Here is a 24,416-nt window from a genome sequence, read left to right as displayed (position 1 = left end):
CCCTCTCTTTCTCGGAATTTTTTTCCTGCTCCCTCTTCTTTTTCCTCCTATTCGTTACATCGCTCCGACGATTCGTATTTAAAGGACAGAGTCGTTTTGTGCGAGTTTTGTAGGATGAAAACTCCTCTTCCGTGTGTAAATTGCTGCGCCACGTCCATTAGTAATCGTAAAATCTTCAGGGTGTACAAAAGAAATCGTAAACTGTAGCTTTTTATTCATTCGGACTCATAGAAAGGTTTACAGCAACGAACATTTAAAAATACCAGAATCCCTATAAAAATCCCCAATGGAAAACCTATTTGAGAACACGCGATCAAAGACGCCTGTTCGTTTCACACCCCATTAACCGAAAATGACTACGTATTACCATTCGCATATGCGGACAGGATCTTCATTACAAAGTTACAAAACCGTCAGGGACAAGGAACAAACGAATTCCGCTTCGGGCCATCGTTTTTCTTTCTCCCACCCGCACAATTCAACCCCATCCCCCTCTGTCGTTCATCCCTCTTCCGAATGGTTCACCCTTGTGCCCGGCCACGGGTTTGTAAACGTGCATTTTCATCGTCGCAAAATTAGTTCTCTTCCGATGAAAAAGCTTGCTTCTATCAGGGAGCGCGTGTGCCCCTCTCGCTTTTTTCCCTCTGTGTAGATTGCTTCAAAGCAAATACTCGCCAGCCCCCCTCTACCCCGAGCGCAACGTCTAGCTTTGCGAGGAAATTACGGAATCCGAAGGTAAATCTAACGAATTTCCATTGTAACGTGACGTGGTCGACTTGATCTTGATTTTTCGAGACAGCGCCGCCTCTATGTGGTTAGGTTAGGTTCGATGAAAAATTATAGTTTCTCGACAAATGGCGTTGTTGGCCTATTATAACCTAATTTCCAATATGATTGATATGTCACTTTTTGGGTTAATTTTTTATTCTATGCATATGCGCAATAAGAGCAATTGTCCCAAATTTCTCAAAATTATCCTTTTAAACTGACTTGGCATAGGGATAGTCGTTTCTGGTGAACTGCAAAAAGTATGGGATGACGTAAATCCTGGATCGTTCGATAGAGGTCGCGAATCTCCATGTTTACACAGGCTTAATGTCGCGTTGATATTCGAAATAATAGCGTGAGCTATAACATGGCCCAACCTGAATGGTTAGATTTACTGTTTGCAGTTTGCAATGGGGTCGCCGTGAACAGCGAACACGACTGACACAGGACGTTGGAAATTCACGATCAAAAAGTGACATCCATCTTACGTGTTCTGTACCATGTGACGGATCGACAGGCGTTGATTTGGATGCTGATACATCGCGCAATACGAGACCTCGTTGTTTCGGTGTTATTGAATTTCACCGTGTCAATTTGTTTCGATTTGTTATCCGAATCGCTGTTACCTATTCGAAGAATGTTAACAATAGGAAAACATGTTTATTTTATATTAACAAAAGCAGGTAATTGACGCCAGCTTATGAATTGCTTCAGCTCCAACCGAGCCACCATTAAAAACAGTTTGACAATCTAAAAGATTCTTCAGCACCCTGTCCTTTATTTCGAGCGACAGCAATCACTACCGTATCCATCAAAGCGACGATCATTCAGCAACTCGCCACAAAGAAGGAAAAAGGTCAACAGTTAGTTCCAGGAAGATTGTTCGCGCAACCACGTTGTCGACAACGGTCTTTACGTCATTGTCCTCTTGGAATCCATGCCATTAACGAGTTTCGAGCTTCTTACTTCCCTTTCTTTCCCTCCCACAGTCTGAAGTGTCGTTGCATCGGTCCTGTCTTCGATCGACAAAGACGGCTTTGCGAGGCCTGAAGCTGCCAATTAAGGTGGTTATCAAATTCAACGACTCAAAGGGAATCACTGATCACAGGTCCGGAATTGAATGCCGAAGACTTCGGCTCACCTGCTAACTTTTTTACGGCACCGTCAAATCACTCCGCCATTGTACCCGTTGTAAGACCAATCGGGACACTTCGATCGTGCACACTTGTGAATCAGCCTTTGCTTGGTGTCATTAAAATCGGATTTTCGTTACACTTTGTTTGTAATTATTACAAGTATTGATGATTTAATGTACTATGAACGGTTTCAGATCATTGTCTATATAGGGTGATGAGATTAGGTTAGGTTCGAATAGGTTAGATTCCATTTGCTGCCATTTAAATGACATTTCACGTTTCGTTTTGTCCATAATGATATTTAATTATTATTTACGAATGCTAATATAATAATATTTTATTGGTAGATCAAAATGGTCCTTCACCCACGACAGTCCAACAACATCCGTCTTCGGAGGATTAATTAAAATATGGTTTTCCTTTATTCATGGTTGTCCCGTCGACGGAGATAATTAATTTTATGAAAGCCCCAATATGGTTGGCTTCAAATTTTGCCGGCGGCATAATTGTTGCTGACGCGTAAAAAATATGCACGACACTGTAAAGTAGCTACGACAATGGGCTTCGAGGAGAGCCAACAAGCCTTCACGTCATTGTTCTCGGGCAGCCATTAACAAGTTCCCTAGCTTCTTAGTTGACGTCCACGAGTTTGCAAAACGATAGCACTTTAATCAAGAACGGGGAACGTCTGACTTCTCGATGTCGCCAATTAACTCGAAAGTCGAGGTAACGCCAAAAAGTAAATCATTAACGATGCAACGTTTCCCAAGACACTGGCTATTCCTTTATCTTCCAATGAAAACTTAATTATAACGCCATCAAATTTATTTTATTCCATAAATTAACATTTATGTCCTTTCCTTTTGAATTTTATTACATTTTGTGTTGAATATCAAATTGTCTCTTTGTTCTCAAATTTTGTCAAGAATCTCCATGATGAAAAGTTGCACATATGCATATCAAATATTTCATTTCTTGTATCTTTCATCTTTCATATTGTCAAAGTAACATAAAATGTTCCTCTCAAAGCTTGAAAGATTCCACTTCTCTCAATTACAATCAATTCCTTCTTTCAATTTACAAATTTTCTGTCTTCTTTCATGAAAAGTACAATTCTGTTGAATCAGGATTACGCAATTTTAGAATAAAAAAAAAAAAATTGCGACAGAAAGCGATCGATTGTTTCACAGAGCACCATTAACGAGTTTCCAGCTTCTTTTGTTAGTTTGCGACCAGCCAAAGCGCCACTCCAATCGACGTAGACGCCTAGCGCCGTTAGTCTCGAAGCCGCCAATTAAGTCAAAAGGGGAAAGTCTCGTCAAGTTCCCTGAGATGCGGTTCCTTTAGCCCTCTGTTAAGGTGTGCACTTTGCTCTTCCTCTTCCCTGGGTCTCGAGATCGAACTACAAGTTCCCAGACCGATGAACAAGGGATTGTTTCCTGTGATACACGCGGCCCCAATGGAAGATTTGCCAGAATGGCATCGAACAAGTTGCATACCGCTGGACAAGTAGCGGAATCGAGTGCCAGGTAGAGGTTAGGTTTGGATACATAGGCTGGAACGCGTGCCAGCACATGGCGAAAGAATATCGACCCCTCTGTCGTCACGTGGGATGTGTAATTGTTTCGAACTGGGCTGATCCCTTTACTTGAAAAGGGTTCAGGGAAGATTTAAGGATATTTTTTAGAATAATGGTAAAGGGAATTAAAGATCACTGGACAAAGTGAAATACCATAACCTATAAATTAAAGGCAATGAAGTTAAATTTTATAAGCAGAAACAATTTGTAAAATAATTTTCTGCGCGATGGTATTTTATTACGGTGATATTATAATTTGGATGATACGTTATTAAGATACAGCAGATTGCTAACGATGCACAATGTCGTACAACGAGATCGTAATCGAAATTAAGATTAGACTATTCAGAACAATATTATCCGTTATACGATTATGACCCTTTAAGCTGTTTATTAGCCAAGTTAACGCTGCCTTGAAAATATTTACGTGCCTTTAGCTTATCTGCACAGTTCTTTTACGGCCCATTCACATGCAAATTAGACCTGCGATACTAGGACAGTACGTAGAACGAGTACTGAATTTTCCTTTGAATTTCATATTTTCTAACGAGTCCATGGACTCATAATTATTTCATTTTTACAACAAAATCGTAAATTTAACGAGGGGACGTTTGAAACAACCTGAAGGAATTCTAGTTTGAATGGAACAACTTCCGCATTTATAGTAAAATGTACTCTTAGAAATTATGAATCATAACCTCTAGTTTTCTAGAAAATATGACTTCCGCACAAAATTTCCCTAGACACCTTAAAAGTATACCTTCCTTTGGTATTATGTACCATTGAATTTAGAATGAAACTGAACTAGATAATAAATTAAAATAGTCAAAAGGTGAACTGCATTTTCTTAGAACCTACAAAATGGCTCCTACCAACCATAAAATAAATACAGTAACACTAACCTAGAAAATCAGAAAATCAGTCATACCAATTCCCTAGTCAATGCATCCATAGATGTCATACTAATCATCTCTGAGAAAAAACTCCAGCAAATTTGCCAAACTACCAATCTACCACCATTTCCTATTATACGCTGAGCAACAGTGTGAAATTAAAATTCCTAAGCAGCCCCTGAATGGTTCGGTTCGGTAGCATTCGATTTCGATTAGTTGGGCAGTAAAGGGGATCAGTGGTCGGTGATTAATTGCCACGGAAACAGAAACAATAAGAACAATATGTTCAAATAAGGGGTGAAAAAGGGAAGAAAAGGCAATTTGTCCGGTCGTGTGCAGCCCAGCAGAGGACAGACCCATAAGGTCTGCGATTATAGAACACGGATGGCTGTGCTCTTTACAGTAGTTTTCACGTGGCACTAATACTCGTGGCTATCGTGACACTGTGACATTTTTCGCAAGGAAATCTATCCTAACCTCAAATGCCACAGAAACCAAAGTGGTTTGATTATGTGTTATGGCACTAACTTCTAATTTTCAGGCCTATAAAATCACGACATTAAGTGTTGCAATTTACTGGGACGTGAAAATGTGCCCTACGCCCAAAAAATGAAATGACCCCTAACCAAAATTCTCGCACGGTTTCCGTTCCACCAATAGTGAATCAAGGATTTTGCACCCTCTTCAGACATGCCTAGGCTAATAGAAAGAAGAAAGCGAACATGATTCGTCTGTTTCTCCGGCTTTCACGGCTCGTTGCGTGAAACCGGAGGGTCCTGCGACCTAACATAACCTCCATCGCACCCGCGCCCAACCGATCCGTCGTTCCTGGAAATGATTTATGAGGCGATAACAGCACGGCCGGAAATCGTGGCGTCGATTTTATCGTCGAGTTCAACCCTTTGAGCATCGCCGTCGCTGTATTGAACATTTATTAACGGGTCGCTGTTCGTTCGTGAATGTCTTGTTCGATTTTTAGGGTTGCGAGTGTGAAAGGTGAGCCAGGCGGAGATTTATGACCAGGGAAAAAGTGAATTCAGGGTTACTAGAGGATTTCTGTTGTACCAAGTGATTTTTAAAGGAAGTTGCGTGAAACCTTGTGTCGTTTATCTTCGGAGGGTTTGATAATAAGAGAGTGTAAACCTTTTGAAGTGTCTTAACCCCTCCAAGCCTTGTAAAATCAAGATTGTGTCAAATATAATTAATGTAACCAATTAGCGATAAGAGCTCGTGTATCGCTTGTTAAATAGGTTGCTGATTTTCGAAGTAGAGTTTAAAGCGGGTCTATTTTGGGATAATCGAATTCAAGCTGTAGGGGGACTACTAATTTATTCGGAAACGTTGTAGGAAAGGTATTCATCGACCTGTCACATGGTCGATGCACAGAATAACGAGATGATTGCCGACGATATAATTTATTCCGGCGATCGGTGAATAAGAAATAGCAAGAATAACCACTTACCGGCATGCGATGCGCCGAGGATGCACGAATGCGGCAGCAGAAAGCAAGTCAGCACTAATGGCCACTTCATCTTCGGATCTGTAACAGATAAAGTAAGAGCCATCATTTATATTAGATTAAATGTTAAAGCAAAAATACTGCTCAGTTCCTTAAGTGATAGCTAGAAGTCTATAATTCAAGTTTCATCACTTCCCAAAATTATTTGTCCCCCTTCTATCATCTAACTATTTACAGACCTCCCATAAAAGTTTGGACAAGCATCAATCCTCAAATTTCCATGGTCCTAAAAGAGATCCAATCTGAATACTCGACCAATCCATCAGTATCCAGTTCGCTGGAACAATTTTGCACACAAGGGCTCTCCCCTAATCGCGTGCCGTGCCCCCCCGCAAATGAGTGCGGGTCATGAGTGTTGTTTCTCGATCTTTCGTGAGCTGGATAACTAGAGGGGGACAAAAGTTGATATTAGCCGGACATTTGCTCAGCTAGCACTCTACTTTTCTGCCATTTGCTGTCGATTAGTCTGCTTCTGTCCGCCCTCTCCTAACCTCTCGTAGGAAATGATTAGAGGCAAGGCTCCAAGGGATTCAATGGGGGACATTAGCGCTTGCGACACGTTTTCTGGGAAAATACAATTAGAAGGAGAGGTGCTGACATTCTCTTTCAAACCATAATGCATATGTACAATTTGACCCTGTTGTAAATTATGGTATAATAACAGTGATGAGTTCAATGCAATTGCGAGGTAAAACTACCCTTCAGGGAGGAAGAGATCGATGTTTCAGTAGGTCGAACGAGAGGGAACCATAAATTTGTCGTCTAAGCTCTTTGAAAAGCGCGTCACGAACGTACAGCTTCGTCGCATCCGTGGTGAACGATCTTCCTTCCGCTGTGGGTCCCTCTTTTCCTTTTTCACGGTGGAAGAATGGAAAAAAAGAACGGAGACACAGAGCACGAAGCTAATATCCAGCAGAAAGCTTTTATTTTTCTTTATTAGCCAGGTGCTGTAACAATGCGAAGGCGCGGGCCAGTGTCAATGGTCTGGCTTCTAGCAAGCTCTATTGCTGGTCTGTGGCTTTTTTCGAGCGCATCCTGTTGTTTTTCGTCTACCGAACAGTCACAAAGAAATATCTTCGCTCAACAACGCAAGGAAATTCGGTATACTTGATTAAATTCACCATGGAACGATTCCAGATAGGTTAGGTTATTAGTGATCATAGTCACTGAGGACATATTGACATAGCTTTAAAAGAATTAATTACAGTTCACTGCAATAATTAAATGAAAACATGTTAAATCCCCAAAAGCGTAGAACCCCGTCCAAGAAAACAATCAATTCTAACCTCTACACGGAAGGCAAACCTAACCAACATCCGAACAGAACGAGAAAGACATCACAGACGGTACAAAGGGACGTAGCCAAGCGGAAGGAGCCTCGTAATTTGCTTCTATCGCTCACGGGAGAAGAATGAAAAGGGGCGATCGGTGGTTGGTCGGATTAAGCAACGCTCAGATTTTCGACAAACGAAGCAGCAACGCGGAAACCGGACGTCGGTCGCGTTTCTCAACCGTGCTCGGTCAGTAAGAAGGGACTGGACCCCGACGAGCGTGGCTGGATAGGAAAGAGCTAATATCCTGCGGGAAGAGAAGCCTTTATTTTTCTTTATTAGCCCGGTAACAATGGTGGGGCGAGCACCGGTGTCAATGGTCTGGCTTTTCGCAAGCTCCAGCGAGTCTGCGAGCCAGCCGAGCGGATGGGACGGGCCGTATCTGCGGATTCCCCTCTCGGTTCATCGTTGTCTGCCTCCAGAAACCGGGAACGCGTTTGTGACTGTGCGTCGGAAAGAGTTATGGAGGAAGGAGGAGATAGAATGGAATGATATTAAAAAAAGAAACCGAGGGAAAAAAAAGACTGCTGCCTACCGTGCGACTGCCTGTGTGTCATACAAGGCTCGAGTTAATCTTTTATGGAGATGGTACCCAAAGTGGATTGAAGCATAATTTTATCATTTTTTAAATATTTTTAGATGATTTGGTGCTGACGGCTGGCTATACATAACCAACATAACAGGACAGGTTATACTGTGTCTTGAGGGCGCTTCCCTAACCACAGTCCATCCTATATGTGGGTGAGAGTGGGGCACTATGATCAGATCTGGAAGGAATAAAGGCTATAACTAGATTTAAAATATACACTTTGAAGCCCTGAAGCACAGTATAAACCTCTAAGAGCCCAAGATGAACAAGTGGCAGATAGCATCCATAACATCAAAAGCAATAGAAGTAACGGGTACAGATATAACAGGAAGAAAATTGAAGCGTTATGAGAGCAAGCAGACAGTCCAACGTAAAAATGAAAGAATTCCGACGAAATCACACACATGGACTCTCGGGCAGAAGTAACACTCGTATCAGCTAGAGTCCGCCATGTTCGCACACAGCGCTCGCGCGTTACTGTCGCCATGGCTCCACTAAGTGTTATCTGTAACCAATAGTGAAGTGGCAGTTCCTGAGCTCCCAGCGGTGCAAAATGAGAAACGCGAACGTGTACACAAAGCGAGAGGCAAAAAGTGAACGTCGCCGACAGAGACGGAACGTTGGTCGGCGGCTGGGCGGGCGACAAAGATGCTAATGTGATCTGGGCAGAAAATAGAGCCCCGAAGAAAAAGGAGAGAAACGAGACGTCGAATGTACGTAGGGTAAAAAAAACAACAGGAAGGAAGGGAGGCAGGGGAAGAAGAGAAAGGAAGCCGGACGATGCCGGTTAGAGGAGAAACGCCTCGAGCATCTCTTCGTGCGACTGTCTCTTCCTCTTCGTCTTGTTCCTCGGTCTGTTCCTGATGGGAGGGTGTCCCCCCTTCCAAGAACTCTTTCCAACTCTCCTCGTCTTGAAACTCCGTGCCATGGCTCCTCTAAATAGCCATGTGACGCTGCCAGCCACCATATTACATTCCGTACACACCAGGCTGATGTTGAGAGCACACCTACGCGCATCGCAAGCGTTCCATGCGAGCTTTCTTGTCCTGATGACTCGTGCCTCAACGGAACCACCAGTTCTGGCCAGTTGCCGGTTAGTCGTCTTCCATTGTTGCAAAATTATTTCAGATACCGCTTCTTTATACTAATTTTGGAAAGGGTTTGAAAATTGAAAAGCACCAAGCTGGCCAGGATAATTTACTGACCCCAATGAAACAGCAACAGCTGTTCTTATAATTATAGTGTACGGAAAAAGGAATTAGTTAAGTCGGTGTGAAGATCTGATCCCTTTCAGTTCACGGTAACACTGTTTTAATTCCTAGTAAACGAAGGCTGGGATATTCGTGGCAGTATACTTTTGTCAGTCGTGCTTTTAGCATGAATTTAAATACTGGGTCATGGGTTTAAGCAACATAAATACAAGCTGCATATTCCATAAATTTAGTGATATTTCATTAAAATGAAATCTGCGGAATTACGAGCTTGTAAATCCACCTGACCCCCTTTCATTCGTTGCGCCATCTTGTTCGATAATGGCTTTGTGCTTTGAAAGATTTTATACATTTATTAATTTGAAATCATGATTGTATGAAAAGTATCCAGGCATAAAATACATCATTTCATCAAGAGAACATTATCGAACTACTCGATTGCAGCAGCGTAGTCATTGCGAACGAGACTAATTTGATCACGTCTAATACGAGGCCACTCGAACTTGCTAGCCACTCCCTCCGCCAACCTCGCGACTCGTAATCGAATAAAGTGCACTGTTTACATGCAATTTTCGTGCAACGTTTCACCGGTAATTCGCGCTAATGCCGCTTTAGTGGATAAACACGGGGAACGGGTGGGTCCGGGACGGGGCGAGTTTAATTCCTGGCTAATTACAGGGACAAGGCGGAGATAGCTGGCTCTCGAACGAATCCAGCTTACGAATCGAGTCGTTTGCTGGGGAAAAATGAATCGGGGATTGAATGTATCGCGCCCTCTTTTGCTAGAGAATAAATTCATTCCGCCGTTTCAACGTACCATTAACCCTCAACTTCAAATGTACTCATTCAGAACGTACGAGTTGTTAAAAAGCATTAAAACGCAAATTATCTGAGCCCATTTCCAAATATGATGTTCAAATATTAGGTCACAGTTTAATTCCCACAGAAACTGTTAGCTTAGGTTAACACTTTCAGGTTAGGGACTATTATCAAGCAAATTTGTAGGTTAGGAATGAGAGTTAACCTAATTTTTAGGATAGGATTAGATTAGAAATTTAACAATTTCGTTTCGAAACTTTTTAAATAAAGAAGATAATGGTAGAAGAGTTTTCTCTTCAGAGTACCAGTCTGTTTTTCTGGCAGATGGTGTTTAGCTGAAAATTGAAAGAGAACGAGTGCCTCGTCGAACCAATGTGGCGCCCTCAAACTATATTTCCTTTTACGTCTGCCGGTGTTCTGTTCCAACGTGCGTTCGCCTCGCTGTTTTACAGTCGACCAAGAGAAACCTACAAATACGAAGACCGACGAAGCGTAATTGCATGGACTGCTGTTACATGAAACGGTGAAGTTAAACGGGGTTCCTTGAATAGGAAGTCGAATCACGACGATTGGAAAGCTATTCGGAATGGAACTGTTTTTGTTCGCGTTACGTTTATTGCTCGCTCAGAAGCAACCTGTATGTACATTTCCTTTTGTCCCGCTTATCTCTAACAATGGATACCATCCATAAAACATTAATTACCTATGGCTGTGCATATTTATGTTTCTTGATTGAAAAAACAATAACAAGGAAATGAAGTATGCCAGTCGAATTACAGTTTATCCAAACATTATTCAATGTCGTTCAAATGAACCGATGCAGCGTTCTATGCACGTACCAGCCGCGTGCATCACGTTGAATAATATTTGCAAGTGTACTGAAAACGAAGCATCCATGTGAAACGATGAAACGAAACTACGCTCGATTACATATTCATACGCAGCTGATTAGATACTTCAGCTGGAAAATGTAATGTTTTCCGCTGTTTGCACCCGCATCATTTAACACTGTCCAGTTAATGAAGTAAAGGATAAACTATGATCAATTAAGAAACAAAGAAAATAAGATGAACAATCATCTTTTGAAGCAGCCTGTATAAAGAAGTATATACGGTAGTCTCTGGTGTTCGGACCTGAAGCTTGACCATTCCGCTGAAAAGAGCCCAAAAACTGCGGAAACGTCCGAACGAGCATCGACGTCGACGCGGTAAATTAATACGCTACGGAACGAGTCGAGCGGGAACGACTTCGGGAAAAAAAGCCGGTCCAGTTATCCTCCACAGGGCCGGAAATTCCCGGAAACGCGAATGTTCATTGTGCCCCGGACGAAGGTATCCGGAAACGATAACAGCGAGCCACATAACCGTGCGGATAAACAATAGTCGACAAACAACGGGCGAGAGCTCTGCATTTTACGGGCTCATCGTGGTCCACCAATAATGGACGCTCGAACGGGACGCGTTTCGATGAAACCGTGGGTAAACCCGCAGGGACGAGGGGCTGAAGAGGGGTGGCAAGCCATCGATGAAGATATGCCTCAATATAGCTGACACCACCAAAGGCGAAAATATTTTTCCCTTAAACACTGCTCTGTTATTTATGCTGAAGATTTGTGTTTGGTTAAAAAACGATACAGATCGTTTTGAATGTACAGGACGCTTCAAAAGAGACGTACTATATTTTATGTGCAACAATATAAAATTGTAAAAAGGTTGCGTTGATTTCAGTGGCAAGTGGGATTGTTTGTACTTTTTCAAAAAAATTGTGAGTGCAGGTGTATCCCTTGGAAGCTTGTTAGTTATGCAGGGAAAAAGTGTATGGTGAAGCACAAGAACTCCCGTAACAATCACATAAAAGATTAAAGTATCCGGCATACACGTTCCCGTTGACCTAGTTGTGGTTAAGAATTGTAGAATACGCTCGCAAGCGAGTATTCACGTGATGCGAACGTTTTACAGAAATGAAGGTGGAACTTAACGAAAACATCTCCGGCAGGAATACCAACTACCTTGGACATTTTTACCCTTAGCTCTCTATTTCTTCTTCTGAATATATTACGCCATCATTCAATAACGTTTTTGTTCATTTTCATCAAGGGAAAATCGACAATTTTGACTTGAAACCGGTTTAGTAATACAACCATTCGTGCCGTGTGGTTAGGCAAGTGGATTATGATCAGGCGAGTGAAACAGAGCTTCTGCATGATCATGGGAGTAGAATAAACCAGTGTATGACCAGCCGAGTGGATAGAGTGGGCAAACAGTCGGACAAGTAGAATAGAATATTATAGAATTAAGTATTTAGGACCCTGCTAGAGGGGAAGGAATCAATGCATCCAGGGATGCACCCTAGGAGTCAATTATAGGCCCAGTTGATCTGCAAAGCTGGGCCTTTTAATGACTCTTGAGGTGACTTGGTGTTTGATGTCCCACCTGACCTGAGGTAATGATGTCCTGTAGACTGCCCGTGGGGTGAAGGGGGTGAATGGGCCACTTAAGTATCCTCCAGGAATGCAGTCATATGGGAGAAAAGTTATAATGGGTACAAGGGCATACAGTCAGAGAGGTATACCTATTTCTGGGCACAAAATTTGAATTAGTTAGTCTAATGATCAGAAATAGTCCAGCATAACTGTGGAGAATTAGCAAATCCACGAATCACAGTCAGCCAAGCGGTCAGGTGACTCGTTTTGCCGCCCGCGTTCCCGCGGGAACCGCTAGATTTTCGTTTTGTCCCGAGCTTGATTATCGTTCTAACATTACGTATGGCGCCGGAATCCTCGCATATGCCACGCGTATACGCGGTTTCTTGCACCGAATACGCGAGAATCCTCTCCGAACATGGCGGGCTGTTCCTTTTTGTTTCCAGCACGCCCCGTTCGGCAACGCGAGAAATCCTGCAATCGTGTGTAATTATTGCTGCAATGCATGTTGCGCCATGCTGCCTTCTATAGCGCAATTATATCGGATGCATAGATTCATGTGGCCGTACATAAATAAAATGGAATGCGAGTGAAGGAATGTTATGGTGAATAAGCAGGCCTGTGGTAAGACTGAGGTACATTTCGATGTTGGATTCTATGTGCTTAAAAATCCCTGCTTAGAATTAACATTCTAATAATTCCGCCGGACCTAAGTTACCAACTATCCTAGCAGAACAGCCAATATAGTTGAAGTTGAGGTTATGTATTCACCTGGCGCACGTGGCGCAGGGAAGACCACAATATCATTTCTCCCCGGAAATAACAATAGAATAATTCCATATATTCGATAGGATCGTTGAACACAAGTTACTAAATACCATAGTAGAACGTCTAATGTGGTCGAAGTTGCTTTGAGGTTATGTATCCACATGGCGCACATGGCAGAGAGAAGGCCACAGTATTACTTCTACTTCAAAATAATAATAAAACAATTCCATATATCGGATAGAAGCCTGAAGCAGAAGTTACCAGATACCATAACCGAATATCTGATATGGTTAAAGTTGTTTTGAGGTTATACGATCACGTGGCGCACATGGGACACAGGGATCACGACGATTGTACATCAATGACAATTTGCTTTATTGCGTCGGTGACGCTGATAACGGATCGTTCTCGTACCAGAACAGCCTATCTATTCGACGATGTATCGCGGCTTGTCACTGCGGTGGTTACCTGACGATGTGTGGCTGCACTGTCACGTGTTCGCGGCCGCGCTAGGGAATTATTCAGACTGGGGCTTTTGTTTAGATAATACGATGGGATAGGAAATCGACGCATACTACACGGGACCCCTTAACTTCATCTCCATCGCGATTGCGGTGGACAGTTTTGATAAATGTTTAGGAGAGCTGGGCGTGAGGTACGGAAAGCCCGATGATTGAGGTATAGCGAGTCATAGGGAAATGGTTGCTTACCAGAGGAATAATAGTTCGTACTGAGCGTGAATTGTGTGTGCTCAGTGGCTGTTTGAAATATTCAGAGAGGGATAATAGGGGTAGCTGTACCACATAAGCAGACTAATGATAAATGATTAAATTTTAATTTGGTTATCTAACAAACTTTAATGTTCGCTGAACATTTGAAGGTTATATTGTTAATGTGTTCGCTGATGAAGACTACGCTTTTGTGAACATTATTTTCTTTTTTTTAACGTTATTGTTGAGTATACAAATGCAAGAAACGTTTCAAGTTGCTAGCGAACATGGGGCATGTAATTCATTAGAGCTCCGAGCTCAATTCTGCTCTAAACGTGACTTACTTAAGCCACTTTAAAGACAATTGCCACAACCGAGGGCAAAGGATACGCGTTCTAACCCTCTCTCGATTGCACCGCTCGAAATTAAAACTTCCCCTCGGTCGCTCGTGCCAGACTATTTTTCATGTAACCTTTTCCTATTTTTATCCATTACCCCGTTTCAAAGAAGAGAAAAGGGGATAGGATTTCTTCTTGTATCGTACAAACGGCTCGCTTAATTTACCTAAATTAATTAAAATGCGTACGATAATGCACTCCGTGGAAAGTCTGAGAAAATTGAAACAACCATTTCTGTTTCACTGTTATGGCTGCTAGTTGTCTACGAGAAATTCTCTAACAAAGAACGTGTATTCTACTAATTGTGAAAATTAATTTCTTTTCTCGAATGGACATATTTCAATAATAATTTATCATAACAAATTGGTTCACTTTTATGGACGCAATAATAAAGAACGAGCAATGTAATCGCTCAAACTACCGGATAATAGATATTCAAAGCCAGCTTTCCAGAGAATTGCAAATCAATTCCTGTGACTCGAATCGAGAAATCACTTCCGCCATCGATTAGCCTGTATCCATGGTACATCCCTGGTGGTTGATATTCAACTAGAACACCAGAGGATTCTTCGAGCGAGGGATGAAGATCGATTAAACAAATTAATCGAGCACATCTTGAGCTGATAAGTGTCGTTCGCGATACGTCTTCATTGCCAGCAGAGGGGTGAGTCTGATCGATGCGAACTAATTTGCCGTTTCTCTCTTTCTCTCTCGCGTTCACTCTTCCCAGCCCTTTCTCGACGTGACAAATCCGAGAGTCTGGCTCTATTCCGTCTTCGAGTAATACCGGGATTAAGGATAAGTAGCTTCGGCTGAAGTGCAATGGAAACTTTGCGGGCAACCTTGCGTTCACTGACGTCCAACACTCAGCCATGATTCGAGAAAATATTCTGAAGGTGGATCATCGAGGAGATTTCTGTCTCAAACTTCGACATCTCGTAATACAAAATTAAATTAGGACCTTTTGATGTGCAATTTATGAATGATGATGATTTAATACCTTAAGTGCCATAGTTAACCTAACCTAACCCGTAGCACAATAAAGAAAGAGTGAGCCTACCGAAACATCTACTGAATATTGTAAAACAGGGAAAAAAGGAAATTACAGTTCAGTGAACGGTGTAATTGATCGGGCCGTGTATCGTGAGTAATTGAAGATCCTGTTCCGGCACACCCACATATCACGAAGTGGATGCTGAAGGGAGAACGAAAGTGGAGTGGCCGAGGTACACCCATGGATCCGTGCCGATACACGTCCGTCACGTGGAAGAATCCCACCTGGACGACGAGAGACGAGTTAGAGGGTAGATGGAAAATGGCCGAGGGGTGGAGGCTAGTGTTCGTAACGCGACACCATGTCGGCTGAGCTAGTGTCAATTCCATGGTGTGCGAGTTGCCCACATACACACCCAGTGACACCCACTGATATGCACACTGCACCGGAGGACTTCGCCGATAAATTTTGACGTTCCGCGTGGTTTAATTATCGGAAGAGTGAATTTGTGAGTTGAATTTCTGGATCCATTTGATAGGGCTAGAGTTACTACGAATCCAAAAATTCCTACACCTAATTTTTAAATCGACCTAGTTATTCAAGTTCTATTCTCCTAACCTTAAATCAAAAGTGGGGTTATGTTCAAAGAATTTCATTGCTGTTTTTCATCAGGCCCTTCAAAGGGCTTGTACACCCACAGTGAAATTCCAATACATCCTTAGAGATGCTTCGAAGTCAACGAAGGCGCGAAGGAGATGCAAATTGACGCGGTTTTAACAGCGACTCGTCCATGCCGAAGTTTCCGTTGACGTATCACCGTGCCAACGTTTTCGGGCACGTAAAAATAATCTTTATTACGTTATGTAATCAGTTAGTAAAAGCAATTCCGCTAAAAGCTTGGGGTGGCCCTCTGTCGTCTGCTTTTGCATAACCGCGACACGGCTCGCTCTCTGCCCGTCTCCCCCCATTCTTCTGTCTCCCCGGTTTGGCAGCAATTACTGTCTCCTTGTTTTTCGAGGTCTTACGTCCGGGATAATAAGCAAGAGAAGGTTCTTAATCTTGCCAGTGTGGCTGGTGCCCTGCAGATTTCGAATCGGAACTTTACCGACAGAGCACCACCACTGGCCCCTCCCTGGTTCCTTTGCTCGGCACGTTTCGAATTAACTTAATTAACTCCTACGGCTCGGCTGATCGTGAAAAACAGACCCGATGCAAGCCCCCAGACGGGCATACGAATTGTTGGGACGACTTTACAATTGTTTCTTAATGGAAATTAACAATTTCGGGATGGGTCGATAAATTCTCAAGTGGAGTACACTTAAGAGGTGAGGGCAAGGACCTCCAATTTTGATACGAATATTAATTTTCTACTTTATCGATATTTTAACACATCCTTAACTATGATATGTAATTATAGTCCAAGTTTCTTATAAATAAATCGGGTTATTTCCAATCTGTCCAGATTGCAAATTGAAAGATTTCAAGCGTCTGAAATGTGACGCAGACTTGGCAAACGGTTGCCACAAATAAACCTTATCAGGTAACAACAGTTTCCATAGATAACAGTGGCGACAGTTCGCGAGAATCCACGAGAGTCAACAAGTTCAAAGTCCAACAGAACAATTCAAAGGTTGCCGCCATTCAGAAAGTCCCGAGTAACTCTAATATCGCGCAAGTTCGAAAATTACAGAAGTTCCGAAAGTTCAAGTGCTCAATCCGAAAGCCCAAGAAATTCTAAAGGTTTTGCCGTTACCGTGGATCTTAAACCGCCCAATCTTTTCTTCCCTGAGAAATTTCGAACCCGGAACTAAGGTTCCAAAATTGCGACTACGTTAACAACAAATAATTGACCTTTGATAAACATTAACAGTTCCCAAAAAATTTTCCTGAAATGAGTAATGGATAATAATTCCTGTGAACGATCCTTTCGTTCGATCTCCAACCTAACCTAACCTAACTCGAGCAGACAAGAACTTCCATCCTGAAAACTCGAAGTTTGCTTTATCAACAGTTATCAAAAGGAATCAATGTCAATGACGCAGACAAATTTCACGCCATCTGACAGTCAACATCGAAACAGTGGAGTAGAGTAGGATCTATCCTTCGGAGGAACTGATCCATGAAAGATGGCCGCGAAGAAAAAGCCAACACAGAGAGAGAGAGAGAGAGAGAGAAAGAAAAAGAGACAGCTGGATGCTCATAAATCACTATTAAATCTTGGAAGGGTCGAGTCCGCGGTTTGTCGAGTAATCTATCAGGACAGTCTACCTAATATAACGGTCGAGTAATTGCGACCAACGTACATGAAGAGTGGTTCGATCGATCCGCACTCGTTGTGTGCCTAATGACCGCGCAAACGACGCGTAACGTATGCTCTACGCCCGCTGATGAATTAATAATCGCATTACTTGCGTTTGTATTTCAGCGAAAGTACTGGCCAACTGTCAGCCACTTTCTATCGTCCTGTATCTCACTGCCATTACCTTGCAATGCTAAAGATAGAATCTTTTAGGAACGTGTCACCATACCTCATGCTATCATTTTTCAGGTTATGTCCGTAGGTTCTTTTTATAGGTGCTCGAATAAATTATGTACGTCTATCTTTGGTCGTCTCAATTTTTTAGAACTCGGACAGTTTCGGTGATTATCAAAGATGAAAGCTTTCGAAAGGATGTCGCCAGAACAATTTTCGTTCCTCTCGAGGTTATATTTTTAAATCGTTCAAAAGGTTGCCTTTTGTTTGCCACTTTAGTTATAAGCTAAATCTATTTAAGTAATGCAATCGCCTATTATATCAGCCTAATGAAACTCGCAAAGAAGCAATTTCCTGCTTCCAGCTATTTAACCTACAAAATAAACAGTTATTCAATTTATAATACGTAACTGGAGCAATCTTATAAGAATAATTTAACCTCGGTTTAGCACGATTAACGAAATAAGTAGTATTAGGTTAGACACAGGTCTTAAAAGAGGAAATCCCCGTTTCCACTTGGAATTCAGTCCGCAATTAAGTTAATCTCCTCGTTAATTACCAATATTCCCACTTAACTGTTAAATAATCGATCGGGAGCAGTAAAAACGCGGATAAGTAATGTTAGGTTAGGTTCGAAAGTAAAAATGGAGACGTAACCTAACTGACTTAACCTAACCTAGTTTCTTAGAGTATATAAAACGCGCCATTTTTTACCGGTATACTTTACCCAAGACTATGGAAATGTCTTATGGAACATTCATCAACGGTACAGAGAGGCAGAGCCATTTTAACCCGGAGCCATCTTTAAAAAACAGCCAAGGGCGCGTCTAGAAAATACGAGTTACAATATTTTGTTATCAAGATTTTTATGCAAACGAAGAAAACCGCGAAACGTAGACGGGAATGTAATTTCTTGGCGGTGGAAGGTGCTTTTTCCCGGGCACCGGTTTCTCAGTTTCCTTCCTTCTCATTCAGGAATAAAGAAAAAAGGGAAAAGGTCGCTATCCTCGCCGCGAGCGGGGCATTAATCTTTTTGACGTCGGTGATGCAAGCATGAATACCGGGGCATCCATTCTTTGAGGCGAGCGAAACGCATTTTTATGGATTAGTCACTTTCGAAAATGAGTTCCTTACAGCGTGAAGTGGGCCACGAGGAAATAAACCTTCTCTTTTTACGGATAAGGATATTCACCTACCAATTTTGGTGAAACTGAAACAGGTGTTAATTTGTTGATAAGATATACTTTCCCTTCAAACCAATTAAGGACCAATATTCCATTTACAATTTTTTTCTTCTGTCAAAAATGTTTAAATTATTGAATGCTGCTTTTTAACATTGCAGTTATGAAAAGAATATCAGGGGATTTGAGTAATAATTTATCGTATTAAAAAATAATGATATTTTATTTAATTGCAACCGTCATTTATTATGAATGGTTATCTTAATAGGAGGGGCAGATTATTGCTGAAAATAAAATTATCTCAACGATAATTCAGCAAGTCATTCTTTAAAAAAAAAAGTGAACGCAGAACGTGGAAAGCTTTTCAGTGAAAATTTCGTCTCGTTTTTTAACGGCGAATCTTCTAAAGTCCGTATGAAATTTAAAAAACACCTTTCATTCGTTATGCACTGAACAAGCGCAACGCAGCCGGTGTCCAAGACCGAAAATACGTGTGTCGAGGATTTTGCGCGCTGAGATACGATATCCCGCGCCCATCCTCCGCCCATCCTCCGCCTCATGAATATTTAAACTGGATATTAAAGGCACAAAATCACAGCGCGTTCAAACCCCTCTCGTTGCGACCCTCTTTCGAGACCGACGACGCGACGTCTCGAATTTCGAGCATAATCGATCTCGAAGGCCCTTGAATCATGAACGTCGAACATTTTACCGCGTCGATAACGTTTGACTCTACAGAGATAGAAGCAGAATTCTTCCAAATTTATAGATAAAGATTTGAAATCTTTAATTTTGTTTCTGAATTCTCGAGTTCTTAAATTCTCAAGTTCTTGAATTCTTGAATTCTTAAGTCTTCAAGTTCTAACTTTAATCTTTCAACTTCGATATCTCTAGAAAACAGTTGCAGAAAATGCCTGGTGGCAGAAAAAGAGAGCACCCGTTCAACGTCAAGCGATGTCGTCACTAGGGATCGCATCGTGTCCGCTTGCTCCCCCACTGACGGACAGATTTCATCGGGGCTGAATTTAATTTTAGGCCACGTTACGGACGCCTGGTGCCAGTGTCGTCGCCGCTGTCGTCGACGTCGCTACAACGCAAACAAGTTCACGCGGCCGACTAATGTCTAATGCGAGCCGGACGTTCCACGCGTATCAGGCTTAAAAGCAAATCTTCGTTCCGTGTATTCGCTAACCACCCACTGTCCACGTTTTTGACACGTCAACGCCTCTGGTGACCTGCCTACAACGATGGTGCTATGTCTATAGCATTGGATCGATACTTTGATGATTAGGCGGAATTAGGGTTCGTGTCAGCTTGACTGGTGTTTTGACCGCATTTTTTATAAGGATGTATAAAGACAGTAATATTTCAGGACTTAGGAAACTTTGAAAACTTCTGAGATTTTCAAGGTCTGTAGGATTAAAATCTATTTTCGAAATTAAAGATTACTTGTCCTTTATAGTGCCTGATTTTACTCGTGAAAGTAGGTCAACCTATCCTCCAGCGGGTCTACAATTAGGCTCCTGATGCGGTCCCTTATCAGCGCCGCAAATCGCCCTTAACGCTTCCCTGAATTAATCCCAGAAGCGCCAACCCTCGACGATGGAACCCTTGGGAACATTCGTTGGAACGTCGTGGAAAGAAGCAACGCGTGATTCTTACTTCTTCCGGCGCAATAACAACGGGGACGTCTGTTGGTTTCACGCAGACGGTCCCCACTTTACTGCAAGGGCTGACACTCGTAACGAGAGTTGTTGCGAAACTGTGACCACGATGATTCAGGGGAAAGTTTTTTACGATTGCCGAGTATTCGTGGCTAGATTTCCGTCGGCAGTGTTGCGTTTCTCCCAGGCTATCCAGTTTTCTTCTTCGCTGGTGAATCAGACACGCGTCGTTACCGTTGTTCCCGACAGATCGTCAGCCGGTTTTTAACAACACGCCTCTTTTTTTCCTGACAAAAACGGCGGACATCTGGGAAGTTTTTTCATTTGTCAGGCACCATTTAACACAGACACTTGCCCCGGGTTAATTAAGAAAGCGTTCAAGTTCGAAAATAAACACAACACGGGTGTTAACGAGTCGCCTCTCAGTTGGAATGATTGATGACTTAACGAGGATAGCATTATAATTCAATGTTAGCTGTCAAATAGAGCACCGTAGGCTTGATTTTTAGGCGCTTCTTCTTAGAACTGATTTATCATTTCGAGTACCGATGTGAATGCGCCTGCCGATCACATCGGTGCACCTTGGGGACCGATCAGCCGTAATCGATACGTAAGCCTACAGGGCTGCACTGGGCAGCTAGTAAACGTCACTAGGCATCGTTTCTGATTCTAAAAGAGCTGGAGCAAAGATGTCAGTGGCTAGAAGCAGTTGCAAATTGAAGAAAGCAATATCAGGGGGCCGGCTTTAATACCCCTCGGTCGACCATCTCGTAGGATCCTTCGCGGTCCGGTTAATCCAGAGTCAGCTGCCGGAAAGGAATGGAAGCCATTCCGGTAGGCTGAGGCTGATATCCGCCACCTGGCAATATTTCAACGATCCACCCGACCGGGATAACGGATCCACTCTTTGTCCGTGGTAATGGCGGAACGGACAATCCCGCCACTGGCCAATTAGAGACGATCTTCGGGCTACATAGGGGTTGCACAGCAGTTTCAAGCCCTGCTGCGAGAATTTCTCGGGAATTGCGTTTCTTGGGACACGAGAAAGTGTCGTGGGGTGTCTGATACCTTTAAGCCCCCCACAGGCAAACTTTATAAAGATAGCTATTGTATATATTGAACTTCTTCGTTATGAAATGCAGTTATAAAGTTGTATTAATTAACTTTTTTAAAACAAGTAATGAAAATGTGAATGCCTCTTTTTTTCTAAGATTGTTTATAGGACAATTTGTTTTCTTTTTATTTAAAGAAAGTTATCCTTTTGTCGAGCGACAAAATATCCAGGAACGAGGGACGACGGGCACGGGGGCAGTTTATTTGCACTCTAAAAGGCGAAGAACGAGGCTGAAAGAGAAAGACGCCGGGAGCAAAGTTTTAATTGTAAGGCCACCCCTGACCCCGACCGTTTCAGCGCCCGTCCATCCTCGGTCTGGAAGAGATTTCGAGATACTTTGATGCAGGAATGGTATTTGATTAAAAGAGCTGCAGGAATTGTCGATTTATATTAAAATTTAATCGGCACGAAATGTACAATCCGTTTGCACGGTTCGTTTCAACTTCACTGAAGACCCATTTTGTTTTGTTATTTCCCTGATTGAAAATCAATGTCCGCTACCTTTTTTTTTTGTCGAAGTTATTTTTCATGTTTAAATCTTCGCGGAATTATGAAGTTTGAAAATGATCAAACAGTAATGTCACAAAATTGTCCCTGTTTGAAACATATTAAACCGATGTTACAACTGACAATTGCATTATTTTAATCACTTCTGATCCGTTTTTTGTTCTCGACGCACAAAAAGTACTTCACGGCCTTTTGTTACCGTTGCGAATTACCGAGCAAACCCCGAGTGGACCACAGAAAATTCGAAAAATGTTTTTCCGAAGGGAAGCGATTCGCGATGGACACTGATAACCGCGTAGCATCCGACCAGCCGAGCAAAAAGCATTTTTTGTCCTCGATAACGGGGAATATCCAGAATTCCGGAAGCGCAGGCCGGTTAAAACGGAAAGAGGACTTGCGTGGCTCTCGCTTCTCTTCCGGCCCGACGTTCTTTGTCCCGCCTTTCTCTTCTATTGCTGTCACAGCGAAATTTCCCACGTGCTTGATCACGTCTCAGATTTCGTTGCGTCGTTATTATTTTTTCCCTCTTTTTCTCCTCGTTCTTTCCTTTTCACTTCTTTTTCACCCCCTCCCCCCCCCCCCCCCCCCTCGGATTTCCTTTGTCACACAGAGGAGGATTCAGAATGTCAGCAATGTTCGATGAAAGTGGATGCTCGGTGCATGTGTTATTGGATACCTTTTTAGGATACTTTTCACGAGGAACTCAGCTGGCAAAGAGTAAATTGATTAAAATTCTTCTACCTTCTGAAATGGTAGCACCTATTTCTGATGTATAATAATTATGTTTGAATAAAATTTGTTGTAACGAAGATTTGAGACATATATTTTCAACCCTCCTTCATATCCAAACCCACTTCATTCCATCGCACCATTCATTACTAAAACATTCTACATCACGGTATTCGATTCATACCCTAACGTCTACCATACTCATAGATTCAGTTGAAAATCACCAGCGAAGCATATCAGTCGATAAACCAACCGATTTCTCTCCTCGTTCCACATAATTTCACCCTTGGAACATCGAGTTTCCGCATTTCTTCGCCCTCATCCACTTTTCCTAACGAAGTTTACGTTATGCTCGGTCACGTTTTGGAGACACACTGCCATGATTCCCGCTCTCCTAACCTTGCCGGCACCCCACCACGGTGCGCTTTCCTTGCCGCGTCACGGTTCTCAACTCTCTATGTCCCTGGGGAAAGAAGAGTCACTCTCGTCATCAACGACAAGCCCTCAAATTGAGATGCGCCTCGTCGGCCACGCAGTTGTTTCATCCCCCTCCGTCTTACGTCTTTCAACGAGCACATTATGCAATGAGGGTCCTTGTCAAGGCAAGGGTGCTCTTCGGCGAGACACAGCTAGGCTGTCTAAGGTGGTCCCACGGACTTGAAAACATTTCTTGCCCGTCGAGTAACGGTCTGTTAAAAGTTAGATTAGTCTGAGTAGCCTGAAAGCCCTAATGACTAAATGACAAAGAAAGAGAGAGAGACGGAAAGGGTGGGAATGAGGTTAAGTAGCTCTTCGCTGTGATTCGGGTTAGAGCCGTGGACCGAGACAAGATTTTGTCGTGGCAATCTCGTCGTGATGGCTGAAATAATGCTTTCAGCATAAAAGTGACTAAACAGTTGAGAAAAGTATGTTTGTTAAAACTTGGCCCTGTTGTTTGGGGTTTCATTTAGAGCTTTGGCCGACTTAAAGGGCTCTGAATGAAAATGGCCCTCAAAGCTACTAAATGCAAATTTCTAAGACCTAGACAGGGTGTGTACTTTTTTAATTCTAAGGAATAAAGAACTCTATCCCTTTGTTCTCAAGTGTGCATTATAAAATCAGTTCTAAGACTCGGTCACCCTTGAACCTTTCAGTGCAAATTGCAAAATTACCAATTCGGATGTCTGTTCATCCAACCAAGTCATTCCCCTCGTCCCCATCCTCATTTCTGACACCACCTTATCCAAGAACATGCGTGAACCTATCACTGGTGTTCAGGATTGCCTAGTCAGCACAGAGGGAACCGAAAGAAACGATCCTCCGGTGTACGTCCATTCTGACCCTCCGTGAAACGAAACTGATAAGAGATAAATTACAAGAGACGGAGCTAACTCCTAATGAAATCTACCAGTAGCCAGCCGGCACATAATCTACGTCAGATACGAGACACCGTACGTTCCGGGCTGCATGTATAAATCTACGAGGACAAAAACGAAAGCAGACGTGCGGACACACCAACATCTCGTACTGGCGCGTCCTCGTGTCTGCGGTATCGGGCAATGAAGAGGAGCCGCCTAAGCTCCGGCTAAACACGGCACAGTGTCTATAACTCTCAGAACTCGTCCGTCTCGA

At 42.7% G+C, this 24,416-nt stretch overlaps 1 protein-coding gene across 12 annotated transcripts in view; it reads right to left on the bottom strand.

The window, feature by feature from the left end:
- Window positions 1-24,416, bottom strand: part of LOC117606700 (uncharacterized) — a 259,654-nt gene that overhangs the window by 101,010 nt on the left and 134,228 nt on the right. For all 12 annotated transcript variants that reach the window (XR_013062566.1, XM_034329491.2, XM_034329497.2 and 9 more), the window contains one exon: window positions 5,839-5,916. Coding sequence is in view for 11 of the 12 variants with exons in the window: in XM_034329491.2 (XP_034185382.1) it covers window positions 5,839-5,908 (70 nt within the window). In the remaining variant the exon portion in view is untranslated. The remainder of the gene's footprint in view (window positions 1-5,838; window positions 5,917-24,416) is intronic.

The sequence above is a fragment of the Osmia lignaria genome, chromosome 8, assembly GCF_051020975.1.
Source record: "Osmia lignaria lignaria isolate PbOS001 chromosome 8, iyOsmLign1, whole genome shotgun sequence".
Lineage (NCBI taxonomy): Eukaryota > Metazoa > Arthropoda > Insecta > Hymenoptera > Megachilidae > Osmia > Osmia lignaria.
Note: the sequence above shows the minus strand (reverse complement) of the source record. Positions and strands in the feature narration are given on the sequence as shown.